This window comes from Trachemys scripta, chromosome 1, assembly GCF_013100865.1.
Source record: "Trachemys scripta elegans isolate TJP31775 chromosome 1, CAS_Tse_1.0, whole genome shotgun sequence".
Classification (NCBI taxonomy): Eukaryota; Metazoa; Chordata; order Testudines; family Emydidae; genus Trachemys; species Trachemys scripta.
In genome coordinates this window covers 102,051,466-102,076,865 of record NC_048298.1, presented here as the reverse complement: position 1 = coordinate 102,076,865, position 25,400 = coordinate 102,051,466, and the positions used below count along the sequence as shown (strand labels likewise).

The following is a 25,400-nucleotide window of genomic DNA, read 5'->3' as shown; positions in this document are numbered from 1 at the left end:
CTTGCTCCCTTAGGGAGCAGCCTGCTTTCTTTTTCTCTGTTTTGAAGTTCAGAATCTTGACACATACGAATTTTAAGAAATAATGTATAGTTACACACATGCTGGAAGGCTGCAACGTATATGCCATGAACATAATTCCAGACTCCAGCTCAGCAAAGCACTTAAGCACCTGATTACACATTGATTTCAATGTGTCTTAAGTACATGTGGATTTAAGGAGTTGCTTAAATCCTTAGTTAGGCCTGCTAGAGCAGTGGAGTGAAACTATTAAGGAACCACCAGGTGCAGGAGCAGATTCAGAAAGTTTAAGGCCAGAAGGGATCATCAGATCAACTTGTCTGACTTCCTATGTGACACATTCAAACAAAGTATTTTAATAAAACTGAATTCGCCCAGATTATCAAACAATCCAGACTGCTCTGTACGACCTCTCTGACCTCATCGTTAATTACTAATCTGCCAATCTTTGTGCAATTTGCAAATTTTATCAGTAGTGATTTTACATTTACTTCCAAATTATTGATAAAGTGTTGAATAGCACCAGACTCAGTACCAATCCCTGCAAAAGCCCAATAGAAACATCCCCATTCATTGACTACCCATTGACTATTACTATAGTACTAAATTTTATCAGAATGTCATATGCTACTAAATCAAATGCCTTACCTAAGCCTAAATGTATTACATCTATGCAGCTACCTTTATCAACCAAATTTGGAGTCTCAAAGAATGAAACCAGGTTTCTTCAACAAGAGCTATTTTCATAAAACTACATTGACTGACATTAATTGTATTTCAATCTTTAATTCTTTATTAAATTAAGAATCCTGTATCTACTTTTCCATTATTTTATCCTGGATTGATGTCAAACTAACTGACCTATATAGTTACCTGGGTCATCCTGTATGCCCTTTTTAAATATTGGCACAACATTTTCACTTTTCCAATCTTTTGGAATTTCCCCAATATTCTGAGATTTATTAAAAATCTAACATCAGCAAGTGAGATTCTCCTCAGCTAACTCAACAGGACTCTTGGGTGCAAGTTACTGGAGGCTGCTGATTTAGACGTGTTTATCCCTAGAAGATGATGTGTGACATCCTCCTTGGTTATTAGTGGACAAGAAAGTACTAGTTTGTGTTAACTATGATACAAGTTCTGCACCCTGCTTCTTTCCAAATACAGAACAAAAATATTTATTGAACACTTCTGCCTTTTGTGCATCATTACGAATCCAGTAATGGGCCTACATCGCTGGGATTTCTTTTGTTCCTGATACACTTAAACCTTGATTGTCCTTAGCCCTGCCAGCCATGGACTTCCCCCGAGGTCTTTAGCGTCCCTTGTTTTTCCTGCACCTTTAACTTCTAATTTATATTGACTGCTATCAATTTCCCCCACAAGTGCTATCCTCTACTTGGGTTAGGACTATGAGAATGGAGAACTTATTTTTCTGAAGACAGTCAAAAATTGGCCCTCTGGATTCAAAAGCCTCTTCATGAGCAGTGACAATATTTTTTGTATGTGGATGGTGCTGGTATTCAAGATTCACCAGAGATTAAAATGGCAATTGTTAAAAGACTAATATAAAGATTTCATATTTACAATAAAACAATCGTTCATTCTCTTTGCAATATTATAAAAACTGCAGAAGAAACCACAGTTTCAGTAAAGCCTCGGACTGTCTATTCTTATATCAATACTGAAAAACTCATTATATAATTAACTATAACCTGAAACTGAGAAAAAGCCTTCCAGCTCATCATTGTAGTGTTTTATTTTTTAAAGCACAAGCAGTTATGATCAGGTCAACTCCACACCCCCTTCAAAATACCTGCCAAAGCAATGCATGTTGAATGCTTTAAACCTTCCTCATAAACCAGTTGTTCCAACCACTTCATTTTTGTTGCTCCTCTTTGAATTGCCTCAAGATAGTCTCTCACAGGTGTTCAGGTGCCAAGAATCAAAACACATACTTGAAATGCAGTCACAGCAGCACCAAGTGGGATTAGCAAGCCCCCAGACCTCATGACCTAGGTGTATGCTTCCCCAAAAGTGTACTTTTTGCCATTGCAATTTCATGTTTAATTTGCCATTCACAGCCACCTCTGGCTTTTCTTTTGACACTACTGCTTTCCAAGTCTCTCTCTCTCTCTCTCTCTCTCAGAATAACTATTTCTATTATTTTTCCTTCTGTTGCCTTAAGAATTGCAAGTTTTCCACAATTAATCTATTTCTTGCCTTATTCATAACCTCTTTGCCCTCAGAGTATCTGTAAATGTAATCAGCGTGCTGGATTTCTTTTCCCCAGACCTGTCTTCTAGATCTTTAAACAAAGAGTTAAAGGGACACCATTGATTTGAAATCTAGTTAATTTCTAGAAAAGGAGTTAAAGAGATGTTTCAGGTACTATATTGGCCCTAGCATTTTTTTAAGGTTTCATAGTCACATTTTCCTATTTTAAAAAACAACTAATGTCTATCTCTCCTGTGGGACTGTGTGAAAGATCCATACAGACAGGGAAAACTGACTAGCAGATGCCCTAAGAGGTCTTTCAGCTGGAAGAGCTATTCAGTTAAACGAGTATCTACAAGTCACACAGCATTAGGATGAAGGTAAATTTACTTTGTTTCTTTTCCTTTCTTTTCCTAGTTCTGGGTGGGATAGCATCCTATCTGCTTCAGCATTAAGTTTCCACTGAAGGAAGCAAGGAACAATAGAATGGAATATGGACAAAATTCCAAAGCAGCAAGACAACAAATTCCTCATTCATTTTCTAACAAAATGCCAAAATTACTTTCTGCAGTGGTTTTTCCTTTAGGGAGTTATGAAGGAGCAAAGCTTGCCAGCTATCAGCAGAGTGAGCTGGCTGGGCATCCCAGGGGCAGAGTTAACACAGAATGAAATCTCACATCTGCAGGCCTTCTGAAGGCTCCAGCTCACTCCCCTCTCTTGCTCAACTAAAGTGTCTTTGTCATTTGTTAACTGTACTCATGAACCCTTCCTATCGTTTCTGGTGTTCTTCTCCCTTAAGGGATAGACAGCAGCTGGAATGAGAGGGGCCAGAGGAAATGCACGCTTTGTTCTCAAGAGTTTAAGAGAAGAGTTTGTTTCCATGAGTCATATTGAGGGGGAAGGGCAAATGGAATACAGCCACTAAAAACATACATCCTTAACATAGTTGTTCTTACCCACTTCAGTCTTTCACAAAGAAAACAGAGGAGAGAGATTAGGCACCAGTCATACTAAAAAACAAAAACAAAAAAACAAAACAGAAGTCTGTTTCTATTTTCTATTCTATTGAAAAAAACCTAAGTTTACAACCCTGACCCCTAAACACACACACCAAAAATGTAAGAGCCAGAATCACTCAACACAGCTGTGAGAGAGGATTGCTAGGAGGAAGGGGGCGGGGGCAGGGGAAGGAAATTCTAGCTGTAAGAAACTGAAAGAGAGATATACAATCAAAACTTGTGACTAGCCCAGCCAGACAGAATTACCAAGATGAGGGACATATATTCTCCAGGAAGTCAGCAACTGTCTCCTATAGAATAACTAACTTCTCACTGAAAAAATGTAAAAAGAACGGCTGCTACTCTGAAACCTGAAAAAATGTACAATACCAAAGTCAATTTTCCCTGCCTTCATTCTGTTTTACTAAGAACATCTGCATGAAAGCCAAGCGCTTTAAAAGTATCTCCTTCCTAATGCCAGTTCCTCACATGAAGTCATAATCCTGCCTGTAATGTATATCACTATCCTCTCCAGAGTAATTTTCATACATCACACACAGTGATTACTTCTGTTCTTGAGTAAGTAGGATTAGAATAACTCTTAATCAGACATTGTTTTCTTGAACTTGCTTAGTTTTAGTTCTGAGTATGTGTAGACAAAAAAAAAATACTGATTATATATTAACAGATCAATTTTTCACTGGGCATTGAAAACTCCTGAGATGAAAAGGACTACAGAGAAAGCACTTTCCACACCCACATCTGTCCGAATGAGGCCAAAACAGACAAAATCCACTGAATCCTGTACTGCTGTTCTCCTTTTTGCTCTCTCCTCTCCTACAAGGCCTTCCATTGCAGCTTCCAAACACCCCCACGTAGGAAGACTAAACAGGATTCTATTTGGATTTCATCATCAGTCCTACTGAGGTCAGCAAGAGTTACAACTAGGGTGACCAGATGTCCCGATTTTATAGGGACAGTCCTGATTTTTGGGTCTTTTTCTTACATAGGCTCCTATTACCCCCCACCCCCGTCCCGATTTTTCACATTTGCTGTCTGGTCACCCTAGTTACAACCAATGTGAGACTCAAGGAATTTAGTGTCTGACCATGTGGCTCCTATAAAGGATAAGAGACCACCGCTAGGGAATCTCAAAAGGCTACCAAATTAAAATGAAAATGGTCATGAAGTGCATTAGCTAACATCGGCCAAACTTCTAGCATCCTGCATTATTGGTTAGTTCAGAAGCAATGCCCGTGGCTTACAGTGGGTAACCAAGGCTCTTAGAAGAGGAAAAAAAGGTCCAGGATATACACCTGAACTAGGGTGCCAACTTCCAATTGCAGAAAACGGAACACCCTTGCCCCGCCCCTTTCGGAGGCCCCAGCCCTACTCACTCCATCCCCCCTCCCTCCGTTGCTTGTTCTCCCCCTGCCTCGCTCACCTGATCATTTTCACTGCAAGGCCCAAACAGGCATACTTATTGTTTTGACAGATGTATTATGCTAATTTCAGGTTTTATTTGTTACAGGACGCTAGAGCTGGCAGCAAAATAGTCCAAAAAGGTAATTTAAAAAGAAAAAGAAATTTCACAAAGAAATTCAGGATTCTTTCCCTCCCCTCTTCCCATTTTTCATACCCAGCTCCATGTTTTTTGTTCACTGAAGATATTGTAATTGTGTGTGTGGAATTAGGACCACACATCATCACAGCTGTAATGGATCTATTAAAGGCCCACTCCTGAAGCCCAAATACAAATCCATAGAGCACAACCACAGAAATGCACACCTGTCCATATACCTATATAAATAAATCTGTAGAAACCGACTCCTACACCTACATGCAGATACACACATGTATTCATGTGTACACATCTAGCATGCACAAACACATATACTTTCATATTATTTATTCTTACAAATTGTTGGTTAGTGCCTAAAGACCCCAACTACGATCAGAGCTCCAGGGTGGTAGATGCTGAACATACACATAAAAAGAGAGAGTCTGCAACAAAGAGTTTATAATGTAGCTAGACAAAGGTGGGGAGAAATGTCTGATCCATTGGCTCTTCTGCAATTATTAGTCAACAATATTCACTTTAAGAAATAATATGTTTCTTTTAGAGTTCCCATCTCTTTTAAAAAAACTTGTTATGATATGAATACACATTTTGTGTCATCAATTTCTTGGTGCGCAAACCAGCAAAAGGAATAAAAGTCAGAGTTAGGCTGCAAATTTTATTCACACAGGTATACACACATGCAGCAATACACACACCTCCCTACAGAAAGATACACAGTCTCTTACACACATACAATGCATGCATGCACATACTTGCCTACATAGACACACCCAGCCAGGAAGGGAGGAGAGGGGATGGGGAGGGAAAGAGGCCAAGGATGAGAGGAGGGTAGGGGTGAGAGGGGGACAGTGAAGAAGAGAAGGGGGTAGGGGGGTATGTAGGGAGGGTGGGGATGCAAGCGGCTACAGGTGCATGAGGATGTGGGGGGGAACAGGGGTGTATAGGGACATAATGGGAGTGCAGCAGTGTATGGAGGTGAATGGGGTGCAGGGAGCGAAGAACATGCGGGTGGCAGCTCTGGGAGGTCGAGAGGATGGGTGGGAGAGCACTGTAAGGGCTAGGATGGGTAGGTGTGGGGGCAGGGTGGGATGGATGCAGTGAGGGGGATGGGGATGCAGAGGGTTGGAACGGGGAGGGATGCAGTGAGAGGGATGGGGGTACAGCCCCATTCCCAGCACTCAGAGATGGGGATACACATACCTCCAACTCCTGGGTGCCAGCGATGGGGTGACAGACAGACTGCCGTTCGCCGCAGAGCACATGCCGTAGCTCGAGCCCAGCCACAGGAGGAGCACGAGAAGGAGAAGAGGGCCGCCGGCAGCAGCAGCACAGACGCGCGCCACGAATCCTCAACAGCCACTTGCTAGGCATGCTAGTTCATCCCCTGCCCTACCTATGGGAGCAGCGCCTGCGGGCGGGGCAGCACGCGGACCCCCCCAGCCACCCTTAAGCCTAGGAGCTGGACATGCTGGCTGCTTCCCAGGAGCCACACAGCGCAGAGGCCATCAGGGAGCCTGCCAGCCCCGCTGCACAGCACTGCCAACTGGACAGTCTACGGCCTCGTCAGCGGTGCTGACCGGGGCTGCCAGGATCCCTTTTTGACTGGGTGTTCCGATCTAAAAACCAGACACCTGGTCACCCTAACCTTAACATATTTAAAACCACCTTCAGCAAACAAGGACACTCCTCCCTCCCCCAAAGAAATAGATCACAACATGGAAGAGGCCATCCAAGCACCCCAAGAGAACCTGCTTTAATATGGAAAATAAAACCCTCATCAACTGCACACAACTAGTTGTCTCATATCGCCTCACCCTAGAACCTAGACATGGTATCTTTAAATAGTTGCAACCCATACTCGATGGGGACCACACCCTCAAAGAAATCTTTCCTGAACACCTTCTTCTGACCTTCAAACAACCCCCTGCCCACAGCCTCTCCAAGATCATTAGAAGAAGCAAGCTCTACACATGCCAAGACACCTCAGCTCAAAGCAGCACCAGACTCAGTAAGAACAAGTAGATACAAAACCTGTGGACATATTTCCACTTCTAATCAACACACCTTTCAAGATCCATGGGTCCTATATAAACCTATCACAATATGTGGGGTACCTCATCCAGTGCACTAAATGCCCCAACAACTATGTGGGTGAAACCAGACAATTACTACGCTCTCGAAGGAACTCTCACAGAAAAATGATTTTAAAAAAAGATAAACATTATATCATTTTTCACAAAATGATCACTCTATATCTGACCTCTCAGTCCTCATTCTTAAAGGAAACCTGCACAACACTTTCAAAAGACAAGCCTGGGAGCATAAATTCATAACTTTGCTAGACACTAAAAACCATGGATTGAATTGACATACTGGATTTAGGGCATATTACAACTATCTATAACCCACTAATAACCTCTTCCCCCCTCCCCCCAGTTGCCTCCCCACCATGACTGGCGGGGTGTTACCAGGCCACCACACCTTGAATGGTCCCTTGAAATATGTTTTAATTACTTATGCTAAACAATCTGTCCCACCTTGTATTTAGCTGTGACACTGGGGGCATATCTACACTACAAAATTTAGTCGACTTAAGTTACGTCGCTGTACAGCCACCGCAGTAATTAAATCAGTTTTGTATGTCCACGCTAGCTCCTTCTGTCAGCAGTGTGCATCCTCACCAGGAGGGCTTGCACCAGCTGTCAGCCACCCAGGGCTGACAGCCAGAACAGTAACTGCAGTGTCTACACTGACACTGCGTCGACCTAACTACACCAACCTAAGCACTATGCCTCTCATGGAGCTGGAGCTATTAAGTCGGTATAGTGGGAGACTTACATCAGCAAGAGCAACACTGTAGTGTAGATGCTCACGTATGGCAGCTTATGTCGACCTAACTCTGTAGAGTAGACCAGGCCTAAGTATATTTCTCAAACCTGAAGACTAGCTCTGTGTAAGCTCAAAAGCTTGCCTCTCTCACCCACAGAAGCTCATCCAAAATATTACCTCACCCATTTCATCTCTAAATACTTTGTCAGCCATGCCTTCGACACTCTTGGCTGCTGCGGCATGTAAGGATGCTTTTATTGTTTAGCCAATTTCAAAAGCATCTCTCAGCATCATAAGCTTAAATAAGTTTGAAGCATCTTGTGAAGGCCGCGCTCCTGCTCTCATGTAAGTCAGTGGCAACACTCACACCATCTTTGATGCAAGTGAGAGAGCTGGGTCCTCCCATCTGTCATGGACACTTTGCCATCTGAGGTAAGGCATGCCGGTATGATGTGGGCAATCTCTGCTAAAGCAAGAGCCAGGAGTGAAGTATTTCAGGGGTGTTGCAGAACAGAACTGAGTCAGGCTAGCAAAGCTGAGGGACAGCAGCTTCCCCAGCACCTGCAGCCCCAAACCATACAAGACAAACACATGTAGGTGCATTTCTCTTTATCCCTTTCCACGGTGAGGAAAAGATCTCACTAGCACAAACTGGCTTTATTTCTCTGATTTTGGACAAATCTAGCATGTAGGTAGAAGAGAGCAGCCTGATGCTTCACTGCCATGGACAGCATGAAATCAGAGAAGAGGTTCCCAAAACACAACATTTGGACTCCATTTTCTTACCATAGAACTAGGGTTGCCAACTTTCAATTTGCAGAAAACCCAACACCCTTGCCCCGCCCCTTTTCAGAGGCCATGCCCCCTTCTCACTCCATCCCCCTTCCTCAGTTACTCACTCTCCCCCAACCTTGCTCACTTTCACGAGGCTGCGGCAGGGGCTTTGGGGGCAGGGGGAGTGGCAATGAGAGCTCCGGCTGCAGGTATGGGCTGTGGGGTGGGGCCAGAAATGAAGGGTTTGTCATGCAGGAAAGGGCTCCAGGCTGGGGCATGGAGTTGGGATGCAGGGGGCCTGGGGTGCAGACCCCGGGCGGCGCTTACCTCAGACAGTTCCCAGGAAGCTGCCGGCATCTCCCTCCGGCTCCTAAGTGGAGGCACAACCACATGGCTCTCCGTGCTGCCCGCGCCTGCAGACACCGCCCCCTCAGCTCCCATTGGCTGCAGTTCCTGGCCAATGGGCGCAGCGCGCAGAGCCCCTGTGGCCATCCCTCTGCCTAGGAGCCAGAAGAAGATGCCAGCAGCTTCCCCTTGAGTTGCGCAGAGCCAGGTAGGGAGCCTGCCTGCGCTGCTGACTGACTTAACAGCCCGCGAGGGTCCCTTTTCGACCAGGCATTCCAGTCGAAAACCAAACTCCAGCAGTTTGTGTGAAATGATGAAGCATATCTCAGTGCAACTGCATGGGAAAATCCTTTCTTGGCAGACAGATTTCTGCTTTTCATCAGTACCAATCACAGAAGAGTAGGATCACATGCGGAAGATTTAAAGCTATCAGATGGCAAACAAGTAGACTTCCAAGGTGCAGGACAGGCACTAAATGGTCACTGGCATCTTCACGTAACTCACTTGGATCAAAGGCAGCTGCAGAGACTGCTCTATTCGCGTAAATCCATCCTATCTAGCTAGTATCCCATCCTTTATTTATGTTGTTTCTTTCCTCTCAGTGCCTTTCCAACCCCTCAACTTGGCCTCCTAATGAAGAGTGTCCCTCATTCAAGAGGGACGTTAACCTCTATTCCCCTCATGTTTAATATTTGTATTTAGTATAGCCCAGAGGCTCCTGATTGAATCAGTGCTTGATGCTGTTAGTCACTTTACAGACACAGAAGCAAATATAGTCTCTACCCTAAAGGATGTAGGGTTTAAGAAGACAAGCAACATACAAAAGCTGGGGGGAAGAGAGCAAAAATATATTTTACATAAAATATAGCAAATGAATGTATTTACAATCTGATCTTTTTTCCTCCAACCTTCGTTACCGTATGTTACTTAGGTCAGAAATGTCGAATCAACTGAAAAAAAGATAATGTTTGCTGCCAAAAAAGTTCCACAAGGCTAAAACTATCATTATTATGCAGCCCTCACATTTGCCTCAGTCCCTCATTTACAGCTTAAACAGAACATCCCTAACCCCATTAGAATTTAATAATTTACTCCTAACCAACTGGATTTTTCCTATTGCCTATTCCACATACCCAAGGAGAAATGCTGTGTTTACTCTTCCACTGTATTTTCTCTCTCTTGACTTCCAATTTCAATACAGTAGCATTTGCTTTAGAGCAGTTGCAGGGGACAACCAATAGGTCACCTAGATTCTCTCCACTGCATGCAACCCTGCCTCTCTCCCACGAAGTAGCGAGGTACTATGAAGGAAGCCTTCCCTTATAGAGAACTAGAGCCAGAGTACCGGACCTACATTCAAAAACATATATATTTGGAAGCCTGGGACAGCTCTAAATGAGATCCCAGACTTCAAGAGACAATCAAATGCCCTTATTACTGAAACATATATATTTGGAAGCCTGGGACAGCTCTAAATGAGATCCCAGACTTCAAGAGACAATCAAATGCCCTTATTACTGAAAGTCTTAGAGTGTCATGGTTACCTCTGCCAGTAAAGGGGCTTCTGTCTAGAGAGACAGACTTCTGTCTCACTCTTCTACATGGTATTGAATGACAGAGGACCTAGAGGGAAGGCAAAGATGAGGCTCTCTCCCCTGAATTGAGAATGCTTGCGCAGAGCTATGTTGTGACAAAACTTCCGGGGACCTGCTCATTATTCACATTTCTTGGCAAAGGACTAGTTGTTTATGGGATTTTAACACTGGGCCTGACAAACTAGATAATGGCAGCCAAGGAGTTGATACTGGAGCCAGGTTAAGCCTTTGAAAGGTGGCTATTAACCATTAAAGGGTCTTTTGCCTTCCAAGGGAAAGCAGCAAATCCATACCCTAGTGTGTTTAAGTAACAGGAGAGGTCAGATTTGAAAAGTGGAGTTTATGGCCTTGGATCCGGGGGGGGGAAAGGGGGGGGGTAGGGGGAAGCAGGCCCCAATAAGAGATCTCTGGAAGCAGCAATGGGAATTGGGAAGGTAACGACTGCCTTCATGGCATGCAAGCTCTTCACCTCTCTGTCTCTTGCTTTAATTAAACTGAGAATGCCTCATGTAGCTTAGGTCATGAGAAGTGTAAGCACTTATCTACACAGGGAAATTTCCCAGTATAGCTATGGCTATTAGCTATGCTGGCATAATACCTTGTGTGGATACGCTATTCTGGAATAAACGTGATTCTATTCCAGAATAAATTACTCCACTTCCAAAGTCTTGGTCAACGGGCTTTGGCACAGGAGTCCTATCCCAGTGAGTTGTGCTGCCATCAGGCTGCAGCAGGCAAACAAGAGAAGCTAAAAGACAAGGAGGCAGCAATAGTTGGGCGGTGGGAGAGGTTTGGTCACAGGCCCTGTTTTAATACCTTGAGAACAACTGTGAACTTTTTTGTTTGTCTGGAGGCAAAGAAATCCTGGACTAGACAATCAAGAGCTTGGAGCTCTATTTGGAGAGGAAGAGGAGACAGACAGAATATGATAACTGCTGCATGAAGAAGTGACAGCCAGAAAACAGCATAACAAAGTTAAACTATCCCAAATGTGGGTTGGGGCGATCAGCTGCCTGGTAGCCTATCGTTACTGCTGTGGAAGATACTGATGCTCATGAAAAGAAAGAAGATTGAAAAGAACCCAGTTTTATTCCAAATCTATTTGAAAGGCTTGCACAGTTGCCACCTTTTCTAGGATAGGGCTGAAAAGGTCTCTTTAAAGTGTGGTACGGAGATCTGTGAGGAATTCTAAGGCTGTACTCTCTTACCATAACTTAGCCAAATGAAAAACTCTCTGTTCCCAGCTGTAGGACAACCCAGTTTTAATAACATGAATGATGCATTTCATTTGTCCAGACTATCACACTCTACCCACTTCCTTGATTAGCAATATACCTTTACATATCTTCAACAGGATCCTTCTAAGTCTTGAGAAACATTTAGCTGGGATATTGCAGACTACAGGCTTCCACAACGTACCAAAAATAGTGTTTTCTGTGCTACATGGGCACACTTGCCATTACCCACCATACCCCAAAAATCATTCCCAGAACAGATCACTCTTCTTCTCTACCTCAACCATCATCACAGATTCAGCACCTTAAGTGTACAGTTACACGTCAGTCCAAAAGAAGCCCAGCTGGAGAAAATCCGATACACTTATTTTTCTAAATTTAACTGGCAGGAAATATGATGGTAAGGGTAAAGTTTCAAACCACCATGTGTTTCTCTCAAGTCAGGTTTTAGATCAGAGATGTTTACAAGAGATTTGCTGAATATTTGAACTAACTGTGTTCCTCTTTTAAAAAGAAAAAAGGCTTTAAATGGGAAGTGTAGAGCATAAATAGTTTGTTGTTTTTTTGTTTCAAAAGTTATTCAGCTCCTTCATAATTTAGAATGACTGTCTCCAAGTTGTTTATTTAACTTATCTGCCTTTTTAATATATGTACATCTTTGCTTCTCTCTTTATTGGAGAGCCTTGACCAATTCTTTAGAAGACCTGATTAGTGATGTCACATTAGGCTATAAACCAAACTGCAGAATTGCCTTCCATGCCCAGTTACAGATGAGAAGAAATGATCAGTCTTTAGTCAACTTCTTAAGCAGGCAGAGTTAAAACTAAATGTGCAATATGATGAATTCCACTTTTAAATAAAATGTACCAGCACTCTCAAAATCAAAAGGAAATTAAATAAAAAGTTACATTAACCCAGGATTTAAGACAAGAAACACAGTTATGTTTTTCACAGAAGCCATAACTTGGCTACCCTGCCAAAAGAAATTAAATATATTAAATCAGTAAAGCTCACTCCAGGCCCAGTGGTACACATGCTGTGGAAACATTGAATTTTACAGTGTGTATGTAAAATTAATAATCATATCAGATATAATTAACCAATTAAATATAGCCTCAAGTGCCACACATTGAAAAACACAGGCAATCCAAGGAAGCCCATTCAGATGTACTCTTTCTGCAGAAGTCAACTGAATACTAAGCAGACGACAGTGATCAGAGTGTTTGTGAAACAGAGAAAATGAGTCATTGCAAATTCCTGATGAGATTCATTAGCTTGTAATGGACAATTTATCTGAAGAGATAAGAACAGCTCAAAGTTTCCCCAACTCTTCTTCGAGGACAAACTCGATTCTGAACTCTGACATCATTGAACTTTATGTTTAGTTTGATTTTTGTTCAGGTGCATCAAATAGGGAAAGCATGGTCAACCTGCTGAGACTCCAGAGCGAACAATGCATTCCTTTGCAGATGCAAACTGACTGCATACGCCCCACAAGCCCACACTCTACAAGTGTTCAGAAGTTATAGTATCCATAGCATCAACTGTAGTGTCCTCATGGATTTATACAGCTCATGCAAATGCTATACTGAAGCCCACATTGAGGCCTACATTTTCAGAAATGGCTAGAGATTTGGGCCATTTCAATTTGCATACCTTTCAAAGGCTCCATTTTCAGAGGGCAAATACTCAGCACTTTGAGAAATCAGGCCCCTTTGAAGTGTCTCAAGTTGAGTACTCAAGAATTCAGATACCCAAATTCACTGGTCACTTCTGAAAAGTTAGGCCTAAAATATTTCAGTCAACTATTTCAGTGCTATCCAACATACATACCTTCTGCATATGGCCAAACACCTCCAATTCTGCTCCCCGTGTATCACCTTTAGAACGCGGATGGTCTAGTTCAATATCGATATTAAATCCAGCTGCATTCTGCTGCCATACAGAAGCAGAATCAAGCAATAAATAGGTTAACAACAACAAAATGGGAACAAGATTGCCTCATCAGAATTGGATACGCTTTTGACAGTTAAAAGTTCTTTACAAGAACCATTTGCCTTTTGACTGCCTTCTAGAAATGGAACAGGTAGTTGGCATTTTACAGAGCATTTTGTCAACAGATTTATCCATCTGTATCAGGACCTGGTATTTGTCACTGAGGCACGCAGCCCTGCTGGGACGGCATCAACTGTAGGTCAGCTTATGCAGACTTGAATTCCAATGTGTTACTGTCCTTTGAAGAGTTACCTAAAAGGCCTGCTGCCTGCCAAGACCTGCCTGCAGCTCCTCAGGGCTCTGTTTCAGAGGATGTCACTAACAGTTACAGTGGCGCAGGGAGCCGCATTCCTTATGGTGCTTTAGGCACTGCTGAGATCACCAGCTATGGCAAGAAAAAAACCACTGAAGCCCCAGGGAGCTGAATCTGGGCATGGACAATTTTAAATAATTGTGTGTTTAAATGTATTTGTACTATTACACGTGGTCTACACAGCTCTGATTAATAATTTGAATCTTGAACTGCTTTGGGGGTGTGGAGGGGGTTAAGCATTTTTAACTATATAAAGGCAGCTGTCTCAGGCAATGTCTCAGTGACAAAAATTTTATCCTTTTGTATATTACATATGCACACATCACTGTTAGACTGCAGAAGGAAAGTGGATCCCTCCTCCTGCCCGTAAGTTTTCCTATCACACTTTTTTTTTTGCTTTTGTCTATCACACATTAATAGAAGATTGTACCTATTCAAGACGTCTTTCAAAGGCTGTTCATATCTTTCCTAAACACACACACACACACGTATGTCTCTCTGTTTAGAGGATAGGATGCTTAGTCACAAGGTGGGATGCTAGTTTCACTAGCACAGAGGTGTCTGCTGAAGATTGGGATTTATAAGCAGCCTTTATAATGGTGCATGTCCATCTTCTGAGATGGCACTAATGGGACTGTACTACCAACTTTTTCACATTTAAATCACAGTTATGTGCCCAGACAAGAATAGGCAAAGACCAGAGGAAGACTCAATCTGCATGCCATCGGCTGCCAACAAGACAGTGACATTGCACTAGGGAACATGGGCGGGTCAGCATATCATTTGAGAGATAAGTGGTCAAGCAAATACATCTGTGGTGTTCATCCCACTAAGCAAACAGTTGAAGGCACATAAATCTGACAGCAGCAGGTCTACAGGGGCACTACAGACTCCTCACTGTCCACCCCCGTTGCTATTTATGGACACACCAAGCAAGAAACTTGCATATGTAGCAGAAGCAGCGAAGCCAACGAATCCTACAAGATCTGAAGTCTAAACCAGGGAAATGCTAAATTTTGACTCAGTTGAGAAGCTTGATTAAAGGTAGTTGTGAAGTTTTTACTTCATTACAGCAGGCACAACATATTCCTCCACAGAAACGGTACTTTGCAAATAAGAGTGCGAGTGACAGTAGGAAAAGATGCTTTTCTTTCCCTGTGAGGGATTACTATGGAAAAAATAAGTAGTCAAAATAATCATACCATCCTCTCTTTTTGAAATACACCCACTTCATCATTCATACTATTGGTCGCTTTTGTTTCTCCTTCTCTTGGTGGCTTCACTCAGAATTCTTCCGACAACAGAAACATATCAATTTCTTGCCTCTGTTTGGGTCCCTTCAGAGGCCTCTTCCTACATGCTCCTAAGAGTCAATGCCTAGGTAGGATTATTTGCCACACAACAAGCAGAGCATTCTCCATTTAAACACAGCAGAGACAGGAGCACTGTTTCTGACCACTGGGCAGCCAGAATGTCATTTAGTTTACAAGCTATAAACATTTCAAATAGCCAGTAACTGGATTTGGAAATAGTGTGACCAGATAGCAAGAGTGAAAAAAGGGGGGGGGGGGGGGGGGGGGGGGGGGGTAATAGATGCCTATATAAGAAAAAGCCCTGAATATCAGGGCTGTCCCTATAAAATCAGGACATCTGGTCACCCTATTGGGAAATGTATGTTGGGTGGTCACAATTTCTCACCCAAGCTCTGGATTTTTATTAGGGAAATACTTCTGGCTGACAGTATGAATTAGAATGGCAATTCAATCTTTGTCACCGACAAAGATCCAAACAGTAGTTGGAAGGAAGCATCCCAAACACAGCTATAAAATCCAGCAGAATATTCTCAGAGGGGTCCCTTGTTTCATTCAGAATATTCCTTTTTTTAAATTAAGAGGGAGGGAGAGAGAGAGAGAGAGAGAGAGTGTGTGTGTGTGTGTGCGCACCCTTCAACAGAACAGTGCAGCGCTTCCTGTCATTAAAGCGCCTATTAGCTCATTAAAGAAATCCAACATAGGAGCGCTTTCCCCCTAGAGCTATCTGAAGATATAAATTGTGCAAGGCATAAGAAATTTCAATGACAAAGCAGTTAAATGGGATAGTTAAAGAAAGAGACAGTTACAGTGTGCAACAGAGAGCCTGCCTTCTAGTTGCATTAAACTTCGGAACTTGCAACAGGCATGCTTCCCAGGACCCTAAGGCCAGCCTGCCCAGCACACGGCAAGTTAGGCCTTATATGGTTATTCATGTTTCTGCACATAGACTAACAGAAAATCTTTGCTGTGATGCAGAATTATGATACTGCATGGTGGCACTATGGTACATCACCAGTTCACAGATGAAAACCTTTTATTCCCTTTTATTTACCTGGGTATATTAGTACTCACAGAAGTGAGGCACAGATAGGACTGCCTACACTGAGCCAGGCATAGTGCAGGTAAATGCTGAGCAAGCTTCCTCATACAGCTCTGCCAGCGCACCTCAGCCCTCACCTATAGCAGTCCCCAGAATTACAATGTTGGACTTCTCCTGAGCAGAGACTCACCAATTGTGTCAACTTTTATTACTGTGTGCTATGCACACACATTGGACTTGAATGCACCCTCTCCACCCACATACCCAAGAAAATATTACTCATTTTCACCTGAGATCAGAGACTAAGGTCTGCAGAGCTGAAAGGCCAGCACATGCCCACAAAACATCTCCTGCATTAGAGACAAGTAACAGCTGGAGGCCTAACACTGGTTTGGTTGAGGCTGGGTTTTTTTCTTGTTTTGCTTTTTGTTGTTTTTAAGATAGTTGGCAAATACAGTTAAATTTCATATATTTATTGGCCCTTTATAGCTACTCCCCCAAGGACTTTGCATCTTTGTTTTTTAAAGGCATAAAATAGTATTTGTGCTTCAACAATAATTTCCCACCGTAGAAAGGTGGTTAATATTGGAAACCGGCATGGTAACCAAATGATGCATTTCCATGGAAGAGAAAAGAGTTCAGTTAATGATCTTCATCTCTCCTTGCCAGGACTGACAGGAAGTGATAAAACATTCTGCCTTTGCAGGACAAAAATCAAAGTTGGAGGGGAGGAAGACAAGAATCCTTGTGACACAACAGCAGCCCCTTTGATATGTTACGCCCCACTGATGGTCTCCAAAGGGAAAGGGAGCCCCAGCCGAAAAGGAAGTTGCCATAACTGTTATGGTAGGCAGTGGTGAAGAGTGGGGCTCATGATTTCAGTCCAGAGATTATACGATGTACTTGCAGGGAAGAACAGAGACAAACATGCCTACAGCTTCACCAACAGCTGCTACCAAAAGCAAGTCAACTGGAATCTGAGGATTCAAGGGCAATTTTAAACTAACCAAAGGCCATGTCCACACCAGGAAAAAAAGGGTGGGTTAACTAGCACATTAGTACTACCACTATCTTTGTCTACATTAGGATTTTAATACACTAAAATCCCTATGTAAACAAGGTAATTATAGTTTTAACATGCCAATTAACACACCTTTTTCCCCCTAAAAGTCAGCCTACAAGAAAGAACTTACCAGAGGGATTGCTTAGCCATGCCATAGGAAAGTCCCTGTAAAGCATTTCACTTTCCAGGGTTAGACGCATGTTTACAGTGAGAGTTTCTGTAGCCAGAAGCTATGAAGTGTTGCACTGAAAATGCCTCCAATATTTACATGCCTCCATAGTCTGTGTCCAAATAAACTTTTTTGTATTAGTCCAATAAAAGATATTACTTCACCCATCTTGTCTCTCAGATATCCTGGGACCAACACAGCCACAACTCTGCATCCCAATAAACTAAAAGCCTACTAAACAGATGGTCAATTCCAAATTCTCAGCTTTGCAGCAACTAGTAATATAAAGTAATCTGCACCATGGTAGAATTCAATCACTCAGTACACTAAACACCCAAACCAATTTTTCTTCAATATTTTGTAGAATTCAGTCAAAGCCTGGCCCATTTCCACCCAACAAGGGTTTGTCAACCACTATAAAAAAAATAAGATCTTCAGTAGAAAACACTGTTTTCTCTGTCCTGGCTGTGGAAGACTGAGTAATTCTGCATTGTTTGCCTGGAAGAACTTAATTTCCCCCCTTTCCTGTGGTACCCTGGGAAAACCCACTTTTGGCCTTATTTTGGGTGAAGTGACTTTTTTTGCACACTGCAGTAAAGTAAATTAAACATCTGGCTACAGCTGTGCCTTTGATAACAATTAACAGTGCATTTGTCAGATGAGGACGAAGTCTTCTTTCTCTCTTTATACCCCCAATACACCACAAAAATCTTTCAGGAGATAGGAGGGTTCCAACTCCGTTTCAAGCATAACCTCTAATGATAATGGTGGGCTGCAGAAATGCAGGAACCAGTTCCTCAGAATTTCAAAGTCTTGGATTTCACCCAATTGCAGAATAAACCCATTATGGTAAAGTCCTGAAGTCTGTTATTTTCTTACTGATGCTTTAAGTTAAACCTTTACAAACCTCTTAATTGGCATGGGGGGGGGGAGTGGAATCCAAACCATAAAGTTACACACCCATCTCTGCTGCTACTGTTTTAATAAAATATGAAATTTCAGTCTTTTTTAAAATGGCTTAGGATCCAACAGCACCTTAATGCACTGCAAGGGTTCTCCCTGTATGCTCACAGTCATTCTCGTTTGGAAGGACGTGAAGAAATGAAAATGCATTTCAGTATCTGTTTTTCCTAGTTACCACCCCAATTAAAATTCCAAATACCAGCTCTCTTCCCCCCCCCCCCCAATCATTACTAACTGTAAAGCAGTTTTAGGGCTTCCCCCAAAGGCATAAGCCAAATGGGGCCCAGTTCTATCCTGGGTTTCTTCAGCCACCCAGCTGGAATGACAAAGAAAAGCAAGGCTTAAAGGGAAGGAAAATGGTATTACTCATACTTTTCACACACATTCATAATCTCACAAGGAAGATTTCTGAACGCCTCCTACACCGAGTATTCACAAGAACTCTTGATAACAGACCAGCCCAACTTTCAGGCAAATGGGTGATAGCCCAATTCCTGCTCTTCCACCCCCAAAGAAAGGGGCTTCCCCCCCCACACTGAAATTATTGCACACCCTCCCCCGTGACAAGACGAACACACGTTAGTGTCCGTACAGAAGACACACAAACAGCCCAGCACTGCTGTTTCTCACCGTATTGTTTAGCAGGGAATCGGAGTCCACCAGTTCTGACAGCTCACTCAGCTTTCGATCCCAGTGCAACAGGTTCTGCTCCCCATTTTCCAACACCTCCATGGTCAGTTAGAACCACAATAAAGCCAAGGGAGATAGGGTATGTGTATTTGGGCACACTTCACTATGGGCACTCTGCTCACACAGAGAAGCCTTATTCCATATGACCAAAGATCTCCTTTTGCTCACTCTTTGTACTTAATACTCCCTCAAATCTATATCTATATGATACAGATATCTCAATTTAAGTTGAGACAAATTTCCAGAACAAACCCTACTCTCCTCTCTCCAGTGCTCAGTACTGCAATTCCCGTATTGTTTGCACACAGCTGATCTGCATTAGAATGTGTCTGTGTTTGGGTTTAATAGGTAGCGAGTTTCCTCTATCAGCTGGAGACCCTCCCCACAGCTGCTCAGAGTCCAGACTCAAACTGACACCAGCAGCCTTCCCTCCCCACCCCTTCAGATGCTGGCTCCCCCTCCATAAAAACTGCCAATCACTGAAGGGAAGCTGGCTAGTTTCAAAGACTCTGCCCAATCAGAATTAAGGAACTAGCCTCCAGACTGCACTATTTCCCACACCTCTCCAGCTGTGGAATGTGGGCGGGGGTTCCCTGGCCTGCTTCACCCAATGGGGAGCCCCTCCCACGCCCCACCGTGGCCTATTGCTTTGCTTTCCTTTGACCAATAGAACGTGCCCCCACCCTCCCAGCTGCGCTGCTGGGCCAGCAAAGCTGTGGGACTGACAGTTGCTTTAGCCAATGCAATAGCGACAAGAATACAGCCTGGGGAAAGCCCCGCCCGCGCTTGAGAAGCAAAAATCAAAACAGTGAGTGCAGTGAGAATACACACAGCTAGGAAGCAGGTAGGCTGGAGGTCTTCCCCAGCTCTGTGTCTCATTCCGCAGTTAGCCTAAAGCCATCTTACAACACACAAGATTTTTCTGTACGCTTCCATGAAACACCTGCAATCTCCTTCCAGTTGTCACAACTATACTGCTGTGAAAGGCTGGGCTGAACCTGTTTATGTAGCCTCAGTCCCTTGCTCTGATTGGTTGCCCTGGCTTCTGACCTGCCAGGGACCAGCACAGGTCACACTGGGATTACTCACATGCTTAAAACTAAGCACATGCTTAAATGCTGTGCTGGGTCAGGGTCACCAGGGTGCTCAGTACTTTGTAGGATGAACCCCTAAGTCCCAGATTTGCTTTAAGTTTTTAAACATTCAAGTGATGTGAAATTACATTTCACAGGAGGATTGGCCCCTTTAAGAGGATATGGGCCAGCCCCACCTGTGTCTGATCAGCTCTGTTCCAACTGAGGCTGTGGAGCTAGAGGTCAAGTGATAGACTGAAGAGCATGTGGCCCTTATAAAGGCCAGCAAGTGGTCAGTTAAGCTGAAGAATTATAAGGAGGATGTGTAGTAAAAAGTGGAATGGGGAAAGTACTTGACTAGTCTCAAAGGTGCCACAGGACCCTCTGTTGCTTTTTACAGATTCAGACTAACACGGCTCCCCTCTGATACTTGACTATGAGATGACTCTCAGGCAAATGTGTTAGAGAGTGAGCACTACAGGGACCAGGCAGACTCTTGTGGTCAGGTCAAGGACCCAGAGGGGCTGAGGACAAGGCCTTTGTGAATTGTGGCCTATGCTGGGCAGAGGAGCTACTTTACTTTAAGTTTTCTGTTTAACCAATAAATTGTGCTTTGAGACAATGGCCTAAAACCAACTCTAGTGTGTGGCATTGATTGTTCCTGGGCCAGTGAATTGGTCTACTGGCATACAACTGGACCTGGTCAAACTGTTTCTGATGAAACAGTCTTCCAGTGGAAAAATGCTGATTCAGCTAAATTAGATTTTTCTGTGGAAATGTATTGATTTCATAACACTTAAGGGGAAGTTATGGGAACATTGTTTCAACTCTGTTATAATTTATAAAAATTATAAAAGTCAAAACAATTCAAAAAGATGGTTTCAAGATTTCCAAAAGAAAATATTTTTCAAAAATTTCATTTTGTGGGAAATCTAGGCTTTTCATTCAGCTGTGGAATGTCAAGTTTTGAGATGCCAAAGTTTGCTGCAGAGCAGAGATTCCATTTCTAATGAGGTCTATATGCAAAATTATTAATAGTATTTGACTTTGCCTACAAGGCCCTTTGTCACTGTGCCTGTTCAATTCCTGGGGGAATTATGCACCACTGCACTTGTGCAGAATTCATATCCCCCTGCAGATTTTTGTTATATTATTTTGCTGGAGAGGTGCTGCAATTACACTCTTTGCCCACCAGAGGCTGCTGTGGTGCAAAAAGAGAGGGTGGCCAGCCACACAGAGGGAAAGAGCATAAGCTGCTTTTTCTCCTAGTATGGTGTTTGTGGGGCCAGGTGAGGGGAGGGATGGACAGAGTGAGGCATGTGGGGCTGCTGAGGGGGGTCATGTAGACTGGGGTTCAGCAAGGCTTGGGGGGGGGGAGAGACAGACTGGGGCGGTGGCATGGGAGCTAATGGGGCAACAGCATTGAGCCTGGGGGCTGAATGGGAGGGGATGCAGGGACACATGAGGACAGGGGGAGGGGATGCAAGGAAAGACATGGACTGGATGGATGTTCCTGACTGAATGGGAGAGGCTAGGGGTCAGCCAGGGTCTGCATGGGGGAGGCTCCCCATCTCCCTAACAGTCCCCCCCAAAAAACCTGTTGCATACTTCTCCCCAACAACCCTCCAGGTTCTCTCCCAGCAATTACTTCCCTCTCCCCCAGCTCCTCCATTATCTCTGACTCTGGCAAGCCTTTGCCTTGTTTCTGAGGGCTGTGGGAAATAAGTTTCTGTATTGTAATTTAAATGAATTATTACTCAAAGTTCTGTATTAATATATCTAGTAAGGAATCTATTTGTCAAAAACACGTCCTGAACATTTTTTGTTGTCCGCATTGTTACAGGTATTACTTGCTGACAGGTATTTTAGAATAAATTACCAACATAATTAAAACTGGCATGATTATATTGTTGTTTTGACAAATAAAATTTGCAGAATTTTAAAATATTGTGTGTGGAATTCCCCCCCCCCCAAGTGTACTACTCCTGCTTAACCCCAGCCATTAGAGATGCCAACCTCGTCTGTCCATTTGTCAGCTTCTCATACAAATGGTCTGAGGCTTTCTTCCACACAAAACAGCCTCTCTGAACTGATCCATAAGCCTTCTGCCCCTCCCCCCCCACTTTCCCTCCTCCACAGCCCATCCTCTGCTGTGAGGCCTATAAGAAATTAGACAATTAATGTTTGCTAGAGTGAGAGCACTAAGCACTTTTTTTTTTAAATCATGTATTTGTGTGTATATATAACCTGCAGACATTTTATTGTATCCCTCCCCTGACACCTTTCATGTGTCACTCATCTTCAGTTGCAAACTGGTCAGGTCAGTGATTGTCTTTGCATTTGTACAGTACCAAACACAATGTGGCCTGAGCCTGATGGGTTTCTGGGTGCTACTGCCCTATAAATATGAAATGTAGAAATACTGTCTCATAGCACTTCAATTACCCCCCACCTTGTATACTAACTAAATCCTGTCTTGCAGCAGTAGCTGTTACTTCTGCTAAACTTACATCTAGACCAGGGGTGGCCAACCTGTGGCTCTAGAGCCACGTGTGGCTCCGTATATAGGGACCAATTCCAGGGCTGGAGCTACAGGCACAAACTTTCCAATGGGCAGGGGGGTGCTCAACCCCTGGCTCTGCTGCAGGCCCTGTCCCTACTCCACCCCTTCTTGCCCCCTCCCCTGAGTCTGCCATGCCCTTGTTCTTCCCCCTCCCCTCAGAGCCTCCTGCATGCCACAAAACAGCTGGGGGGGGGGAGGGAGCAGGAGGTGCTGATCAGTAGGGCTGCTGGTGGGCAGGGGATGCTGGGAGCAGGGCAGCGGAGCTGATGAGGGGGCTACTGATATATTACTGTGGCTCTTTGGCAATGTACATTGGTAAATTCTGGCTCCTTCTCAGGCTCAGGTTGGCCACCCTGATCTAGACTTAAAGATCCCTGCCTTTCTCTTCCTTTCTCTCATGCACACACCCATGGGTGGTATTTTATAATTGATGTCATGAACCTAAATTTTCACTGTCACCCAAATGCAAAATGGCTTAAGGCACGAACAGAAATGTTTGCAGTAATAAACCAATAAACTACCTTTCTTCCTGTCAGAGATCCTTATGAGCAATTATGCCCCAGGATCTCCCACATTCATACTCCACCCAGCAAATAGCACTGGGAGGAGACGGAAAACAAATAATTGAAGTTTAAGAATGAGAGCAACCTTTACATTAACCAATGACTGTTTATTTAGGCATACTATCTTGGTTGTTAGCTTAGTGATTTACCTCAGAGCCCAGCTGACACTTTCTGCATTTAATAGCAAAAGCAAATACTGTTGCATCAGAGAAGAGGTGAGTACTGGTGGGTGAATTATAAATCCCTGGAATATAAAACATAGGTCCTGTACGTCAGGAGGGAGTTCTGTGGCATAAGCAGCTACACAGAGCAGTGACAAGTTAAACTGTTTCAGAGTGGTATCTAGGTTAGTCTGTATCAGCAAAAACAACAAGGAGTCCTTGGGGCACCTTAGAGACTAACAAATTTATTTGGGCATAAGCTTTCGTGGGCTAAAACCCACTTCATCAGATGCATGGAGTGGGAAATACAGTAGGGAGGTATAAATACAGTTAAACTGTGAAGTTTTGGTGATAGCGTAGGAAAGACAAAAGGGATCTGAAGTGGCGGCAGTTTGGTTTACAGCATTGGTAATAATAGGAAGTAGTCTTCCTCTAGGGCAAAGGTGGTAGTGACTGAGTCATTGGCATCTGACAATTGTTCTGTGGCCTGCATGAAGTTTGATTATTTCAATCCAATCAATCCTAGTTGACAGCTGGAGAGGGGCCAAGAACTAAATGAGCCTCGCAGTTGAACTAACTCCCCAGAACAAAGCTGAAGCACAGTAAGAGGGGGCATATAGGTGAACTTGCACTGCCACTGCTTGTACCATTCCTGTCCTGTGGGCAGAACTTAAGAGAACTGTGTACTATAGAGAATATTTCTGCACTGGCCTGGGGATTGAGTCCTAGAATTTAGAGATGGATTAGATTATCCAATCTGTCAGTTTTCACCAAAATTATTTCATTTTTTAAAAAGTGAAAGTAGGACACTATAAAATGAGCAACTTTTCAATTGCCCATTATCAACAGATTACACAGCAGGTAAAGCTTAGAACAAAAATGACTCGTGTCAGATGTTGATACCAACTGTTTCCAATTAAATATCTACTACTTAGCAGCAACTAGGCATGCAAGTAGTTGCTCATTAGTGTACAGAGCCTAGTGGTTTTCAACCTGAGGGTCCACAGACTGTCTAAGGCAGAGGTGGGCAAACTACGGCCCACAGGCCACATCCGGCCCACGCAAACCTCCTGCCTGGCCCCTGAGCTTCTGCCCTTGGAGGCTAGCCCCCGATCCCTCCCCTGCTGTTTCCCCTCCCCTGCAGCCTCGCCGCACCGCCGGTGCAATGCTCTGGGCAGCGCAGCTGCTGACCTGACTTGACCCGGTGCTCTGTGCTGCGTGGTGGCATGGCTGGCTCCAACCAGGCGGCGTGGCTGTAGCGCCGCCAGCCACCAGTGCTCCAGGCAGCGCGGTAAGGGGTTGGGCAGAGGGCAGGGGAGTTTGGGGTGGTGGTCAGGGTGCAGGGGTGTGGATAGGGGTCAGGGTGGTCAGAGGGTGGGGAACGGGGGGAGTTGAAGGGGTGCAGGGGTCCCAGGGGGGTGCAGTCAGGAATGAGAGGAGGGGTTGGATGGGGCAGTGAGAGGCAGTCAGGGGTGTGAGTTCCGGGGGCAGTCAGGGGACAGGGAGCCGGGGGAGGTAGATGGGGCAGGTGTCCTGGGGGGGGGGGGGGGGGGGGGGGCGGGGCGTCGGGGGGCGAGGGCCGGGTCACGCTTGGCTGTTTGGGGTGGCACAGCCTCCCCTAACTGGCCCTCCATACAATTTATGAAACCAGTTGTGGCCCTCAGGCCAAAAAGTTTGCCCGCCCCTGCTCTAAAGGGTCCACAAAAGGTTGTCATTACCATAGAACAGTAGCTTTCAACGTGGGTGTCTGAAGACTAAGATTTCCAAACAGGTCCACGCCTCCATTTGAAATTTTTTAGGGGTCCGCAAATGAAAAAATGTTGAAAACCACTGCCTTAGCCTATCACTGTACAGAAACTGAGAATGTTCTGACAGAAGTAGAGAAAAACATCTGAATCAGTA

General features: G+C 44.0%; 1 protein-coding gene across 2 annotated transcripts in view; it reads right to left on the bottom strand.

Moving 5' to 3' along the window:
• CREB3L2 (cAMP responsive element binding protein 3 like 2) overlaps positions 1–19,567 on the bottom strand; it is a 126,700-nt gene extending 107,133 nt beyond the window's left edge. For both annotated transcript variants that reach the window (XM_034779686.1, XM_034779692.1), the window contains exon 1: positions 19,079–19,567. In XM_034779686.1, the coding sequence (XP_034635577.1) occupies positions 19,079–19,180 (102 nt within the window). In that variant the 5' untranslated portion in view covers positions 19,181–19,567. The remainder of the gene's footprint in view (positions 1–19,078) is intronic.
• Positions 19,568–25,400: the final 5,833 nt, after the last annotated feature.